Source organism: Corvus hawaiiensis, chromosome 24 (genome assembly GCF_020740725.1).
Source record: "Corvus hawaiiensis isolate bCorHaw1 chromosome 24, bCorHaw1.pri.cur, whole genome shotgun sequence".
NCBI lineage: Eukaryota > Metazoa > Chordata > Aves > Passeriformes > Corvidae > Corvus > Corvus hawaiiensis.
Genome location: NC_063236.1, coordinates 966304 through 980344, shown reverse-complemented (window position 1 = coordinate 980344; position 14041 = coordinate 966304). Strand labels below are relative to the sequence as shown.

At 50.3% G+C, this 14041-nt stretch overlaps 1 protein-coding gene across 1 annotated transcript in view; it reads right to left on the bottom strand.

The window, feature by feature from the left end:
• Positions 1-13228, bottom strand: part of NABP2 (nucleic acid binding protein 2) — a 15296-nt gene extending 2068 nt beyond the window's left edge. Inside the window, 2 exon segments of the mRNA XM_048327600.1 lie at positions 11539-12280; positions 13082-13228. Of these exon segments, the coding sequence (XP_048183557.1) occupies positions 11539-11571 (33 nt within the window). The 5' untranslated portion in view covers positions 11572-12280; positions 13082-13228.
• Positions 13229-14041: the final 813 nt, after the last annotated feature.

The following is a 14041-nucleotide window of genomic DNA, read 5'->3' as shown; positions in this document are numbered from 1 at the left end:
AATAAAAGCGCTCAGTGTGAATTTAGTTTTATTTTCCTGTCTGGTGCGTTGCTTCGAGCCCCCAAATCCCCCTCCCGAGCCCACGGAATGGATCCAATTAATCCAATTAATCATTAATAATAATAATAATAATAATCAGCTCAATAAAACGCGTGGGGTCCCCCGCGCTACTAAAATTAACTTTAAGCCGAGTTTAAAGTCGCGCCCAACTCCAGATTTTTGCCCGCTGAATTTCACCCCCCCTCCCTCCCCCCCCAAGAACTGTAAAAATGGGGCAAAAACATGGAATAAAAGGGGTTTGGGGATTCCAGGGGCGCCTCGTGGATCCCTTTCCCACCCCGGAGGAAAATTCCCTGGATTTGGCTCCTCTCCCTCCCTGGAGCTTCGGCCTTGGGGGGGGTTTCAAATGATTATTATTAATTATTATTATTATTATTATTATTGCTGATAATTGCAATGATTTCCCCTCCTGCTGCGGTTCCCTCCGGCGCGGATTTTGCCAGGAGCTGGAAAAAAATCTGTTAAATTGATAATAATAATAATAATAATAATAATAATGGGAAGAACGGCAGTCCTGGCGCTAATAACTCTAATTAATCGCTGCCGCCCTTTGGAGGCACCGAATTGGCACCAGGGGGGAGGGAATTAGGGAAAAATCCCAAATCCCCCCCAATTCCGGCCTCGAGGTTTCCCTGGCGGGGCAGGGAAGGGGGAGCAAGAGGAGGAGCCGCTTTTCTGGGGGGATTTTGGACTTTTTGGGGGGGGTTTTGGCTTTTTGGGGGGGGATTTTGGCCTTTTTTTTGGGAATTCTGGCCTTGTTTTGGGAAGTTTGGCGCCGCCAGAGCGAGGCCCGCTGGAATTTCCCCCCTTTCCCAGCCCCGGGGTGCGGAATTCCAGGCGGGAGAGGCTTTTCCAGCCTCTTTTTTTGGGGTTTATTCCCATTTTTTTAAAATTTATTTCCCCCCCGCGTTTGAAACCAATCGCGGCCTCGCCTCCTTTGTGATGCGTCTGTGGAGAGAAGAGCGGATTTCCCTTAATCCCGGGGATTTTATGGATTCAGCTCCTCGGGTTTTCCTTTTTATTTTTATTTTTTAACATTTCCCCCTCCCCTTTTGAGGGGAATCAACGCCAGGAGGTGAAACCGGACCGGGAATTGTTGGCGCTCCTGGGGAAACATCCCAACATCTCCTCCCCTGGAGCAGGGAAAATGTTGGGAGCCAGTTTGGGATTTGGGATTTGGGGTTTGGGGGGGTTTTTTTCCCATAAGGAGATGGGGGAAGGCAGAGAAACCGCGGCCCTAAAAGAAAATAATAAAAAAAAATAGAATTAAAAATATAAAATAATCGAAATCCCAGCGGGAATCAGCACCCAGAGCTCGGGGGGGGGGAGGGGGGAAGGGTTGGGTGGGTTTGAAATCCTCTGATCCAGGCAGGAAATCCAAGGAAAAATGGGGGAGTTAGGGGGGGAAATGGGGGAATAAAGGGGGAAAATGGGAAATTAAGGGGGCAAAATGGGGGAATTAGGGGGGAAAATGGGCCAATTAGGGGGGAAAATGGTAAATTAAGGAGAAAAAAGGGGAAATTAAGGGGAAAAATTGGAAATTAAGGGGGAAAATGGGAAATTAAGGGGGAAAATGGGAAATTAAGGGGAAAAAATGGAAATTAAGGGGGGAAAATTGGAAATTAAGGGGGGAAAATTGGAAATTAAGGGGGAAAAAGGCACCAGGGAGGGAGAAATTTGGGGTGAATGCTGGAAAAAAGGGAGAAAATCCACAGGGAAAGGTTCTGGGAGGGGAGGGATGCCCTGAAAATCCCCCAAAATCTGCTCGGGGGTGGGGGCAGAGCTCCGGGAGGAGGAGGAGGAGGGTGGGGAGGAAGGAGCAACGCCCCAGGGGGGATTTTCCCTCTTTTTGGGAGGGGATTTTGGAGTTTTGGGCTTGAATTCCCCCTTTTTTCCCATCCCAGGACGGGGGGGGGGGGGGCGGGGGGAGAGGAGAAATGTGGGATTTTCTCCAGGAGGGGAGAAAAATGGGGGGGAAAAGGGAAATAAAAAAGGGAAAAGTGGAAAAAATAAAGGGGGGGAAAGGGGGAATTTGTGGGGGGAAAAGGGGAAAAAAGGGGGAAGAAGTGGAGGAATTGGGGAAGAAAAGGGCAAAATAAAAGGGGGAAAGGGGAAATAAATGGAGAGAAAAAGAGAAATAAGGGGGGAATGGGGAAATAAAAGGCAAAAAAACCTGAAATAATTGGGGGAAAACCGACGAGGCAAGGAGAGGAAAAAGCGAAATAAAATTTAAAAAAAAATTAAAAAGGGAGGAAAAAACCGAGGAAAAAAAGGGGAAAAAAGGGGCAAAGAAAAGCCCCAAAGCCGATGCCTTTTGCAGCCCCTTGACGCCTCCACGCCGAGAGGCTGAAAAGGGTAAAAAAAGGGTGAAAGATCCCAACTTTGATTGAGGTTGGGCCGCGCAGGGTTCACGGAAAGGGCAACTTTTCTGTGCCTCCCTCGGGGTGACCCCGAGCCCTCGCGACCCGGGGATGTCCCCTCTGTCCCCGGCGGGGACACCGAGCCGCGGCTTTGTGGGGTTTTTTGGGATGAGGATGGGAAAAGGAGGGGGGTGGGGGCAGATGTTTGGGGCATTGTCCCCCGGCGCGGCCAAAAAAAAGGGGAGAAAAAGGGGAAAAGGTGAAGCGGCGGCCAAAGTTCTGTCCCGGGTTTAATTCCAGAGGGGATCCCGGCTCCCGGCGGGTCCAGGAGGGCGGCCCCGAGCATGTGAGTGGTTCCCATTCCAGGGAAAAAACGATGGGAATTGGATCGGTTGTTGCGTTCGGAAATGGGTTTGGGTGATTAAAGTTTAAAAGGACCTGAAACGGGGGAGAAATTGTTAATTCAAAGCGAAAATGAGGTGAAAGGAGGGAAGCGAGGGAGCTCCGGGAAGGTTTGGGAGCGGGGTCAGGATGGGTTTTCCAGGGGGAAAGGGAAGGGAGGGAATGAGGGCAGAGCTTTGGTGGAGGTGGGAAATGAACCCCGGGAGAGGGCGGAGGGGTCCGGGCAGGGATCGGGCAGGGATCGGGGCAGGGATCGAGGAGGGATCGGGGCAGGGATCCAGGGATGGGTCCAGGGATGGGTCCGGGGAGGGGTCCGAGGAGGGATCCGGGGATGGATCCGGGGATGGATCCGGGCAGGGATCCGAGGAGGGGTCTGGGGATGGATCCGGGGATGGGTCCGGGCAGGGATCCGAGCAGGGATCGGGGCAGGGGTCCAGGAATGGATCCGGGGCTGGATCCGGGGGTGGATGCAGGGAAGGATCCAGGGATGAAGTGACAGATCCAGGGATGGATCCCGGGATGGATTCAGGGATGGATTCAGGGATGGATCCGGGCAGGGGTCCAGGGATGGACCCAGGGGTGGATGCAGGGAAGGATCCAGGGATGAAGGGACAGATCCAGGGATGGATCCGGGATGGATTCAGGGACGGATTCAGGGACGGATTCAGGGGTGGACAGAGGGATCCAGGGAGGGATCCAAGGAGGGATCCAGGGACGGACACAGGGATGGATGCAGGGATCGAGGGATGGATTCAGGGGTGGATGCAGGGAAGGATCCAGGGATGAAGGGACAGATCCAGGAATGGATCCAGGGGTGGATCCCGGGATGGACAGAGGGATTCAGGGATGGATTCAGGGATTCAGGGAGGGATTCAGGGATTCGGGGAGGGATTCAGGGATGGATCCAGGGGTGGATTCAGGGATGGATCCCGGGATGGGCAGAGGGATTCAGGGAGGGATTCAGGGATGGATCCAGGGGTGGATTCAGGGATTCAGGGAGGGATTCAGGGATGGATCCAGGGGTGGATTCAGGGATTCAGGGATCTATCCAGGGATGGACAGAGGGATTCAGGGACGGATTAAGGGACAGATCCAGGGCTGGACTCAGGGATGGATCCCGGGATGGATGCAGGGATCCAGGGATGGATCCAGGGATGGATCCCGGGTTGGACAGAGGGATTCAGGGACGGATTAAGGGACGGATCCAGGGATGGATCCAGGGATGGATCCCAGGACGGACATTGTGCCCCGGGGCAGCAGAGGTGGCTCATTCCCGTCCCTGTATCCCTGTCCCGTTCCTTATCCCTGTCCCATTCCCTGTCCCCTCCCCCCGGCACGGGGACAATTCCCAGGGCCGGGACAATTCCCTTTTCCCGGATTATTGGGCCATAAACCCCAAACATCTGAGGCCGGCCCGCTTTTTATCTCCTCTTTTATCTCCCTCGGCTCCACTTTGATTTGAAGTTCCCGGGAAGTTTCTTTCCGCCTCTTCCTTGATTTTAGGTCAATTTTGGGGCCTTTCCCCTCCTTTTTTCTCTCCCTTTCTTTCCCCTTGAAGTTTCTCCTGGAAGGACCCGGGGTTTGGAATCCTTTGGTTTAAAGGGCAATAAAAATCCGGGATGGGGAAGGGAACGCGAGGAATTCTTTGTGTCCAGGGGCTGGAATGGCCACTCCTTAAATTCACACCCGCGGGCGGCCAGAAGGAGCTTCCTGAGCCGCCCAAAAGGCAGGAAAATCGGGAAAAAACGGGGAAAAACCGGGAAAAAACCGATCCAGAGAGGCTCAGGGGCGCTCCCAGCGAGCTCAGCTCGGGGAGAGCGTTCTCGCCGCGCTGAAAATTCCATTTTTGTCCAATTCTTTGGGCCATTTTTTGGTGCTTTTTGGTCCATTTTTGGGTGGGTTTTTTGCCCATTTCTGCTGGGGTTTCCCCCCCCCATTTTTGGTGCTTATTTGTCCATTTTTGTTGGGGTTTGCCCCATTTTTGGTGCTTTTGGTCTATTTTTGGTGCTTTTTTTGTCCGTTTTTTGTTGGGATTTTGCCTATTTTTGGTCCTTTTTTGTCAATTTTTGTGGGGTTTTTGCCCATTTTTGGTGCTTATTTTGGTCTATTTTTCTTGGGGTTTTGCCCATTGTTGGTGCTTTTGGTCTATTTTTGGTGCCTTTTGGTCCCTTTTGCTGGGGTTTTTGCCCATTTTTGTGGGGTTTTTGCCATTTTTGGTGCTTATTTGTCCATTTTTGTCGGGGGTTTTTTGCCCTTTGTTGGAGTTTTGCCCATTGTTGCTGCTTTTGGTCTATTTTTGGTGCTTTTTGGTCCCTTTTGTTGGGCTTTCTGCCCATTTTTGTTGGGTTTTTTGCCCTTTTTGGGGTGTTTTTCTCTCGTCCTTGCCGTCCCCTCGGGGCTCTCCCCCGCCGGCTCCTTCCAGGGATTTCCTCGCGGCCCTCGGAGCTGTTTTTAATTGGAATTAAAAGCCCAAACCCACGCGCCCGGGGTTAAACGAGTGAGTTACGGGCTGGCCCCGGCCCTGACAGCGCAACTTTTATTTATCGTCCTCTCCCAGATCATTATCCCGGGGTTTCTGCTCTTCCCAACCCTTCCCGTGATTAATTCCGGCCCCAAACCAAACATTTGGGGATTTATTATTGCGCTCTGTTTAATTTTTTAAGGGCTTTCCTCTGGCGGCTTTTGAGATATCTTTGTTTTTATCCCGATTTTGGGTTGGTTTGGTTTTTCTGGGGGCGATTTTCCGGTTGGTTTTTAAATTTTTAATTGTTTTTGGAATTGTTTTTGAGGGGTTTTTTTTTGGGTTGTTTCTTTTTCCCAAGGAAAAAGGGAATTTCGGGGCTGGTTTGGGGTGACTTTTCCCTCCAGGAGGAAGCAAAAAGAATCAATCCATCCGTCAATCAATCAATCAATAAAACTCATCCCCCTCTTCCCTCCCCTCGTCCTTAATTAAGATTTTTTTTCTCTCTGATCCAAGGAGAAATTTCCCGGGAAAAGCTGGGATGGAGCAGCGGGAAAAGGGGGGGAGGGGACCCCTCCGGGGACATTTCATCGCCTCCCCCCCTCAAAAAATTCGGGATTTCTCCTTTTTCCTCGGCTTTTTCCCCCCCCTCTTCCCAAGGATTTTCCTGCCCCAATTCCACTCCCGGATCCCTCGTTCTTTCTGCCAAAAAACCTCCTCGGGATTCCTCCTTTTTTATCATTTAATTTGAATTTCTTCCTCCTGGTTTTTGACAGCTGCCACTCAAAGCCAGCCCTGGCCGCCCCTTCCCGCCCGATTTTGGGGCAATTCCAGGCAGGAAAAGGCAATTCCAGGCAGGAAAAGGCAATTCCAGCTTTTTCCTTGGGAGAACGCCTCAGTTTTGGGGGGGGAGGAACAGCAAAAACCGCCCCGAAAGAAGAGGGAGAGGCGCCTCCACTTCCAAGAGCTCCATCCCAATAAAAATTCCATCAAAACCCCGATTTTTTTAGGGATTTGATGGAAAAGGCTCATCCCGGAAGGTCGGAATTTACGGCCTCAAAATCCTCCCCCTCCCTCCCTCCCTCCCTCCCGAGCCTCATCCCTTTTCCTTAATTTATTCCCAATTAATTCCCCGATTGCGCAATCAGGGAGTGAAAAGCCGGGAGCGCGAGCCGGGAATTCCCGAGGATTTAAAAATTATTATTATTATTATTAATTATTAGTGTTTATTATTATTTTTATTTATGATTATTATTAATTATTAATTTTATTATTAGTAGTATTAATTTTTATTTATTTATTATTATTATTATTATTATTATTATTACTATTACTATTACTATTATTATTATTATTAAACACAGATTTAAAGCCGCTTTCTCCCCTCCACTCCCAATTCCCTGGGAACAAAAACCGCAGGAAAAGGCGGATTTCTCCCGAAATTCCATTTATTCCTCCCCCTTTTCACCAAAAACCCGGGATTTTGGGGGAGTTTTTTATTCCCGGGATATTTTCCCGGCGTTTCGAGGGCTCATCCTGAAGGAACCCCCCGCTTTTTTCGGGATGATTGAGAGGGATAAAGGCAGGGGCAGCCCCAGGGACCCCAAACATTTGGGATGAACCCCCACAGGTTTTTATTTCTTGGGAATAAATTGAAACCTTTTCCAGCTGTTTTATGGCCGCTTGAAACCCCTGGGTTCGGATCCCCCCTCTGCGCTTTTATCCCCGGTTTATTCCTATTTTATCCCTCGTTTATTCCCATTTTATTCTTATTTTTCTCTCTCTTTTACCCGTTTCGTCCTTTTTTCATTCCTATCCTATTCCTATTTTATTATTATTTTTTCTTATTTTATTCCTATTTTATCCCTCTTTTATTCCCATTTTATTCTTATTTTTTATCTCTTTTTACCCCCATTTCATCCTTATTTCATTCCTATCCTATTCCTATTTTATTCTTTTTTATTCTTATTTTCTCCCTCTTTTTCCCCTCTTTCCCCCCTCTTTTTTCCCTCTTTTTCTCCTCTTTCCCCCCAATTTTATTCTTATTTTCATCCCTATTTTATCCCCCGTTCTTCCTTATTTTATTCCTATTCCCCCCCCCCTCCCATTTTATCCTATTTAATCCTCGATTTTTTCCCTTTTCCCCCCCCATTTCTCCCCCAAAATCTTATATCCAGGTAATTTTTGGAGGCGAATCCTTCAGGAAAGGAGAATTCCAGATTTAAAAAAACCCAAACCAAACCGAAATTCCTGAAATCCACCCAAATTCTGTCAAGGTTTAAAGGAGATCCCGGGAAGCGTTTGTGGCTCCGGTCGTGACCCCGGCCCGGACGGAGGGGACATAAAGGGAATTTTTTGGGGAAAAAAAGGGGGATTTGGGGGAGTCGTGACCCCCGGGAGAGGATCTGGGGCGGATTGGGGGAATTTGGGGCCATTGGGGGAATTTTGGGGAGGTTTGGGGGGGATTTTGGGGAGGTTTGGGGGATTTTGGGGGGGATTTTGAGGAGGTTTGGGGCAATTTGGGGCCATTTGGGGGAATTTTGGGGAGGTTTGGGGACTTTTGAGGAGGTTTGGGGAGATTTTGGGGCGGTTTGGGGCAATTTGGGGCCATTTGGGGGGGATTTTGGGGAGGTTTGGGGCAATTTGGGGCCATTTGGGGGGGATTTTGAGGAGGTTTGGGGCAATGGGGCCATTTGGGGGAATTTTGGGGAGGTTTGGGGGATTTTGAGGAGGTTTGGGGAGATTTTGGGACGGTTTGGGGGATTTTGGAGGAGATTGGGGGAGCTTTGAGACATTTTGGGGTGGAGTTTGGGGAGGTTTGGGGGGATTTTGGGGAGGTTTTTGAGGGGTTTTGGGGTGGATTTTGAGGGGTTTTGGGGTGGATTTCGAGGCTGGGGTGGATTTTGAGGGGGTTTGAGGTGGATTTTGAGGGGGTTTGGGGTGGATTTCGAGGGGGTTTGGGGTGGATTTCGAGGGGGTTTGAGGTGGATTTTGAGGAGCTTTTGGAGGTTCAGGGATGTTTTGGGCTCGGCCCGCAGCCCCCAGGGCCCCCCGGGATGTTCTTAATTAAGGATTATGGGATTTTCTTCATTAAGGATTTATGGGATGGTCTTAATTAAGGATTTTCGTTTTCCTGCCCTAAAAAAGGCGGCTCGAGACAGAAAAGGGACCAAATTTGGCGGAATTTTGGTAAAACAGCGGGGGACACAGCTGGGGTCACACCTGGGGTCACATCTGGGGTCACATCTGGGTCACACCTGGGGTCACATCTGGGACACAGCTGGGGTCACATCTGGGTCACACCTGGGGTCACACCTGGGTCACATCTGGGGTCACATCTGGGGTCACATCTGGGGTCACATCTGGGGGTCACACCTGGGGTCACACCTGGGTCACACCTGGGGTCAGAGCTGGGGTCAGAGCTGGGGTCACACCTGGGGTCACCTCTGGGGTCACACCTGGGTCACAGCTGGGGACACACCTGGGATCAGAGCTGGGGTCACAGCTGGGGTCACAGCTGGGGTCACCTCTGGGGTCACACCTGGGTCACACCTGGGGTCACCTCTGGGGTCACCGCTGGGGTCACATCTGGGGTCACAGCTGGGGACACACCTGGGTCACCTCTGGGGTCACAGCTGGGTCACATCTGGGGTCACATCTGGGTCACACCTGGGGTCACACCTGGGGTCACCTCTGGGGTCACAGCTGGGGTCACAGCTGGGTCACACCTGGGGTCACATCTGGGGGCACATCTGGGGTCACAGCTGGGGTCACATCTGGGGTACAGCTGAGGGTCACAGCTGGGTCACATCTGGGGGGGTCACACCTGGGGTCACATCTGGGGTCACATCTGGGTCACATCTGGGGTCACACCTGGGTCACACCTGGGGTCACCTCTGGGGTCACAGCTGGGGTCACATCTGGGTCACAGCTGGGGACACACCTGGGGTCACAGCTGGGGTCACAGCTGGGGTCACAGCTGGGTCACACCTGGGGTCACATCTGGGGCACAGCTGGGGTCACAGCTGGGTCACATCTGGGGGGGGTCACACCTGGGGTCACAGCTGGGGTCACATCTGGGGTCACACCTGGGGTCACAGCTGGGTCACATCTGGGTCACATCTGGGTCACACCTGGGGGTCACATCTGGGACACAGCTGGGTCACACCTGGGGCACACCTGGGGTCACACCTGGGGTCACACCTGGGGTCACAGCTGGGGACGGGGGTGGTACTAGGGGTACAACCTGAGTGTGGCACAGGGGACACGGTGACCCCTGGCACAGGTGCGCTCCACGGGGCGGTGGCACCGGAGCGAGCCTGGGCAGGGGGGCACAGGGGACAGTGCCACACACCTGGCAGTGGCACACAGGGGACACAGTGACAGTGCCACACACCTGGCAGTGGCACAGGGAACACGGTGACACCTTGGCACACCTGGCAGTGACACCTTGGCACACCCGGCACACCTGGCAGTGCCCCTGGCACACCTGGTAGTGGCACACCTGGCACACCTGGCAGTGGCACACCTGGCACACCTGGCAGTGACACCTGGCACACCCGGCAGTGGCCCCTTGGCACACCTGGCAGTGGCACACCTGGCACACCTGGCAGTGGCCCCTGGCACACCTGGCAGTGACACCTTGGCACACCCGGCAGTGACACACCTGGCACACCTGGCAGTGACACCTGGCACACCCGGCAGTGGCCCCTTGGCACACCTGGCAGTGGCCCCTGGCACACCTGGCAGTGGCCCCTTGGCACACCTGGCAGTGACACACCTGGCACACCTGGCAGTGACACCTGGCACACCCGGCAGTGGCCCCTTGGCACACCTGGCAGTGACACACCTGGCACACCTGGCAGTGACACCTGGCACACCCGGCAGTGGCCCCTTGGCACACCTGGCAGTGGCCCCTTGGCACACCTGGCAGTGACACACCTGGCACACCCGGCAGTGGCCCCTTGGCACACCTGGCACACCTGGCACACCTGGCAGTGACACACCTGGCACACCCGGCAGTGGCCCCTTGGCACACCTGGCACACCTGGCACACCTGGCACACCTGGCAGTGACACACCTGGCACACCTGGCAGTGGCCCCTTGGCACACCTGGCAGTGACCCTTGGCACACCTGGCAGTGGCCCCTGTGCTCCCCCCACCCCCCCTGCGCCCACCTGGGGCCGGGCGGGACCCCCCAGCCGAGCCCCCTGCGGGCTTTGGGGTCACCCGGGACCCCTCCAGGCGGGTTTGGGGTCACCTGAGCCCCCCCCAAGGGTTTTAGGGTCACCTGGGACCCCCCCAAGGGTTTTAGGGTCACCTGAGCCCCCCCAGGGATTTTGGGGTCACCTGAGTCCCCCCAGCTGAGCCCCCCCCGAGCCCTTTTTTCCATCCCCGCCCCCCGAAATTCCCAAATCCGGGCGTTTTTTTCCTTCGGAAAAGCTGCGGGATTTTTGCTGTGCAGAGTTCAAGCGGAGAATAATGAATTCTATTAATAATAATGATCTTAATAATAATGAATAATAAGCAGGAGGAATCATGGGAAGTCTTCATGAGGAAGTTTTAGGGGGAAAAAAGAATGATAATAACTAATAATAACATAATAATACCACCCAATAATAATAATAATTTATTATTAATTATTAATAATAACAAAATTAATAAAATTAATAAGGATAAGAATAACAACAATAACATTGATAATAATAATATTTACAATAATATTGATAGCAGTAATTATTATTAACGCGGAAAGAATAACATTATCAATAATCACCATCGATAACAAGTAACCATGGCAACAGGAGCGGCAGCAAAACTAAAATAACAAGAAAATAGGAAATTATGGTAAAAGGTGTAAAAGAAGGGAGAATTTTAAATTAAAATATTCGAATTAAAAGGGAAATGACGCAACGATAAAACCAGGAGATAATTATTGAAGAAATAATAATAAAATAATAAATGGCAATTAAAGGCTAAGAACCATAAATAATAGAACATAATGACATAAATAATCAATTAATATATAATCAATAATGTTTAATAAAAGGGGGGGTGAAAACAATATTTAATTAAATAACATATAATTATAGAATGTATATTAGAAACAGTGCACATGACAATAATTACATTAAATAACATTTAATTAACCAATACAGAATAAAGAGCGCTCGGCAAGAGGAGGTGCGATGAAATAATGAAATCATCCCTTATAAACCGAGAAATCCCAAATTAATAAACAATAAAAGAACAAACCCACGAAAGAGCAGCGCAGAAGAAACAGATCATTAGGAAAGAGCAGGAATTAACGGAATTAAGGCAATCAAATAATTAAGAGAATTAAGAAGGGAGCGCGGCCCGGGCCCCCCCCGGTCCCGTCCCGGCCCCCGGTGACGTTCCCGGGGTCCCTCCCCCGTCCCGGGAATTCCCGAGGATCCCGGCGGGAGCGAGGCCGCTGCTCATTAGCGGCTCCTTAATTAACGCCACAGCCTCCCGGGGGCTGCGGTTGGGATTTGGGGGGATTTTTGGGGATTTGGGGAATCTCCGAGCGGAGCCCGCGTGCGCTTTCCGGCCTTGAATTCCCCAAATTTAGGGGTTTTTTTCCCTAAAAACCGGCGGGAAACGGGATTTCGGAGCGCGGGGGATGAAGGGCTCATCCCAAAAAATCCCGGCCGGGATTTGGGGGAATTCCCGGGGTCCCCAGCGGAGCTTTCCCGGTTCTTTTTGGGTTTAAACAAAAATGAATCGGGAGCAGAGGGAGGCGAGCGGGAGCTCCCGGCGTGGGAAGGGAGGGAAAAACCGGGAATTTTCACCTCGCCTTGGAATATTCCGGTGATTTTTGGGGTTGGGATTCGTGCACGAGAAAATTCCTGCTTGGTGTGTTCCTATTTCTATTTTCATTTCTTCATTTCTTTATTCAGCCGCTCTTTCACTGCGGGAGAAGCGGAAAGAGCGAGGCGGAAAATGGAACCAAAATGCGGAATTCTGAAAACAGAACCTAAAATCGATGATTTCCAAAATGGAACATAAAACGTGTAATTCGCAATATTTACCGGAAAATGTACAATTTCTAATCCGCGATATATGCTTTATAATGTGTGGTTCATAATTTATAACATGTGATCTATAATGTAATATAATATAAATAATATATAATAAATATATAATTAATATAATATAATTAATATAATATAATAACATATAATATAATAACTTATAATAACATATAATATAATAATATATAATAATATATAATAATATATAATATAATATATAATAATATAATATATAATAATATAGTATATAGTATTATAAATATAATGTAATGTAATCTAATCTAATCTATAATATAATATATATAATTCATAATACACATTCTATAACATCAAATAAATAGAATGGAAATACTGAAAATAAAAACATTTATAAAAGATTTCATCTATGAAATTCATGCAATAACACAATCAACACGAAATAATAAAATATTTGGCCGAACGCCATGAACAATAAACACGAAATAAATTCATATTAATCAGATTTGATGAGCGAATCAAAGAGGAGATAAAGATATCAAAATACACCCAGGGACGGCTGAAAGTCCCGCTCCCAAAATTCCCAAATCTGCCCCAAAATTCAACATTATTCCCAAAAAAAAACCCATTAAGAGATTTAATAAAACAAATTAAAAACTTAACCGAGCATTCAATTCCTGTTTTCTTCCACTTCGGGCCTTTCGATCCCTTCAAATTCCCCTTTCAGGGCCCCAATTTCCCGGGATCCGATCCCACTTTTCACCTACCGGCCCGCGGAGCTCAAAATTTACAATTTTTGCTCGGGAATCTTTTCCCAAATCCTCGCGGTTCTGCCCCAGTCCGCGGCTCCTTCGCTCCTCTCCCGAGCGCGGCGGTTCCGGCGGAAAAAGCGATTTTTTTCCCTCAAATTCTTCCCTTTTTTTTTTTCCCCGGCTGCGTCTCGGATTTCTTTCTTTTCTTTTTTTTTTTTTTTTTCCCCTTTCTTCCCTTTTTTTTTTTTTTTTTTTGGGAAGCCGGGATCCCTTCCGGGGGCAGCGGCCGCGGCTGGGAAAAAACCGGGAAAAACCCCCAGAAATGATTAAAAACTCCCTCACGCCGAGGCTCCCCCGGCCCATCCCCATCCCCATCCTCCCCCTCCAAACCCCCGATCCAGGCGGGAATTCTCCTCTCCGCGCTCCAAAATTCCCAATTCCACCGGGGGGGGGGGGGGGGGAGAAAAAAAACCGGGAAAAAGCGCCAAAAAAGCGCCAAAATAATGAAAAAAATCCAAAATAAACCCGGGGAAATTCGCTCCTCGCGGGGTTGTTTTTTTTTTTCCAGGCTCCCAGGGCTGGACTGGGGGGTTTATTTTTATTTTTCCTGCCTTGTTTACAGCTCCAGGAGGGAAAAGATCCATAAATCTTGGGGACAGGGACATTTGTATGCGGCGTTGGGAGCCGCCGCGGCCCCATTAGGGCCGGAGCTTCCGGTGCGCGTTAACTTCCCGTTAAATTCTGCGGGAAAAGGGCACCGGGAATTGCCAGAAACCGGGATCCATCACCCCGGCCTGGCAGCCGGGAGCGGCCCCGGCAACCGGGAGCGGGGTGGGCACCGGGAAGAGCCCGGCGGGGCCTTGGGTTTCCTGGGTTTTGGGGGATTTTTGGGGGGGGGGTTTTGGGGTTTTGGTTGGGTTTTTTTCCCCCCTGTCCGCGTGGCCGAGGGATGAGCGGGATGAGGGGGTTGGGGAG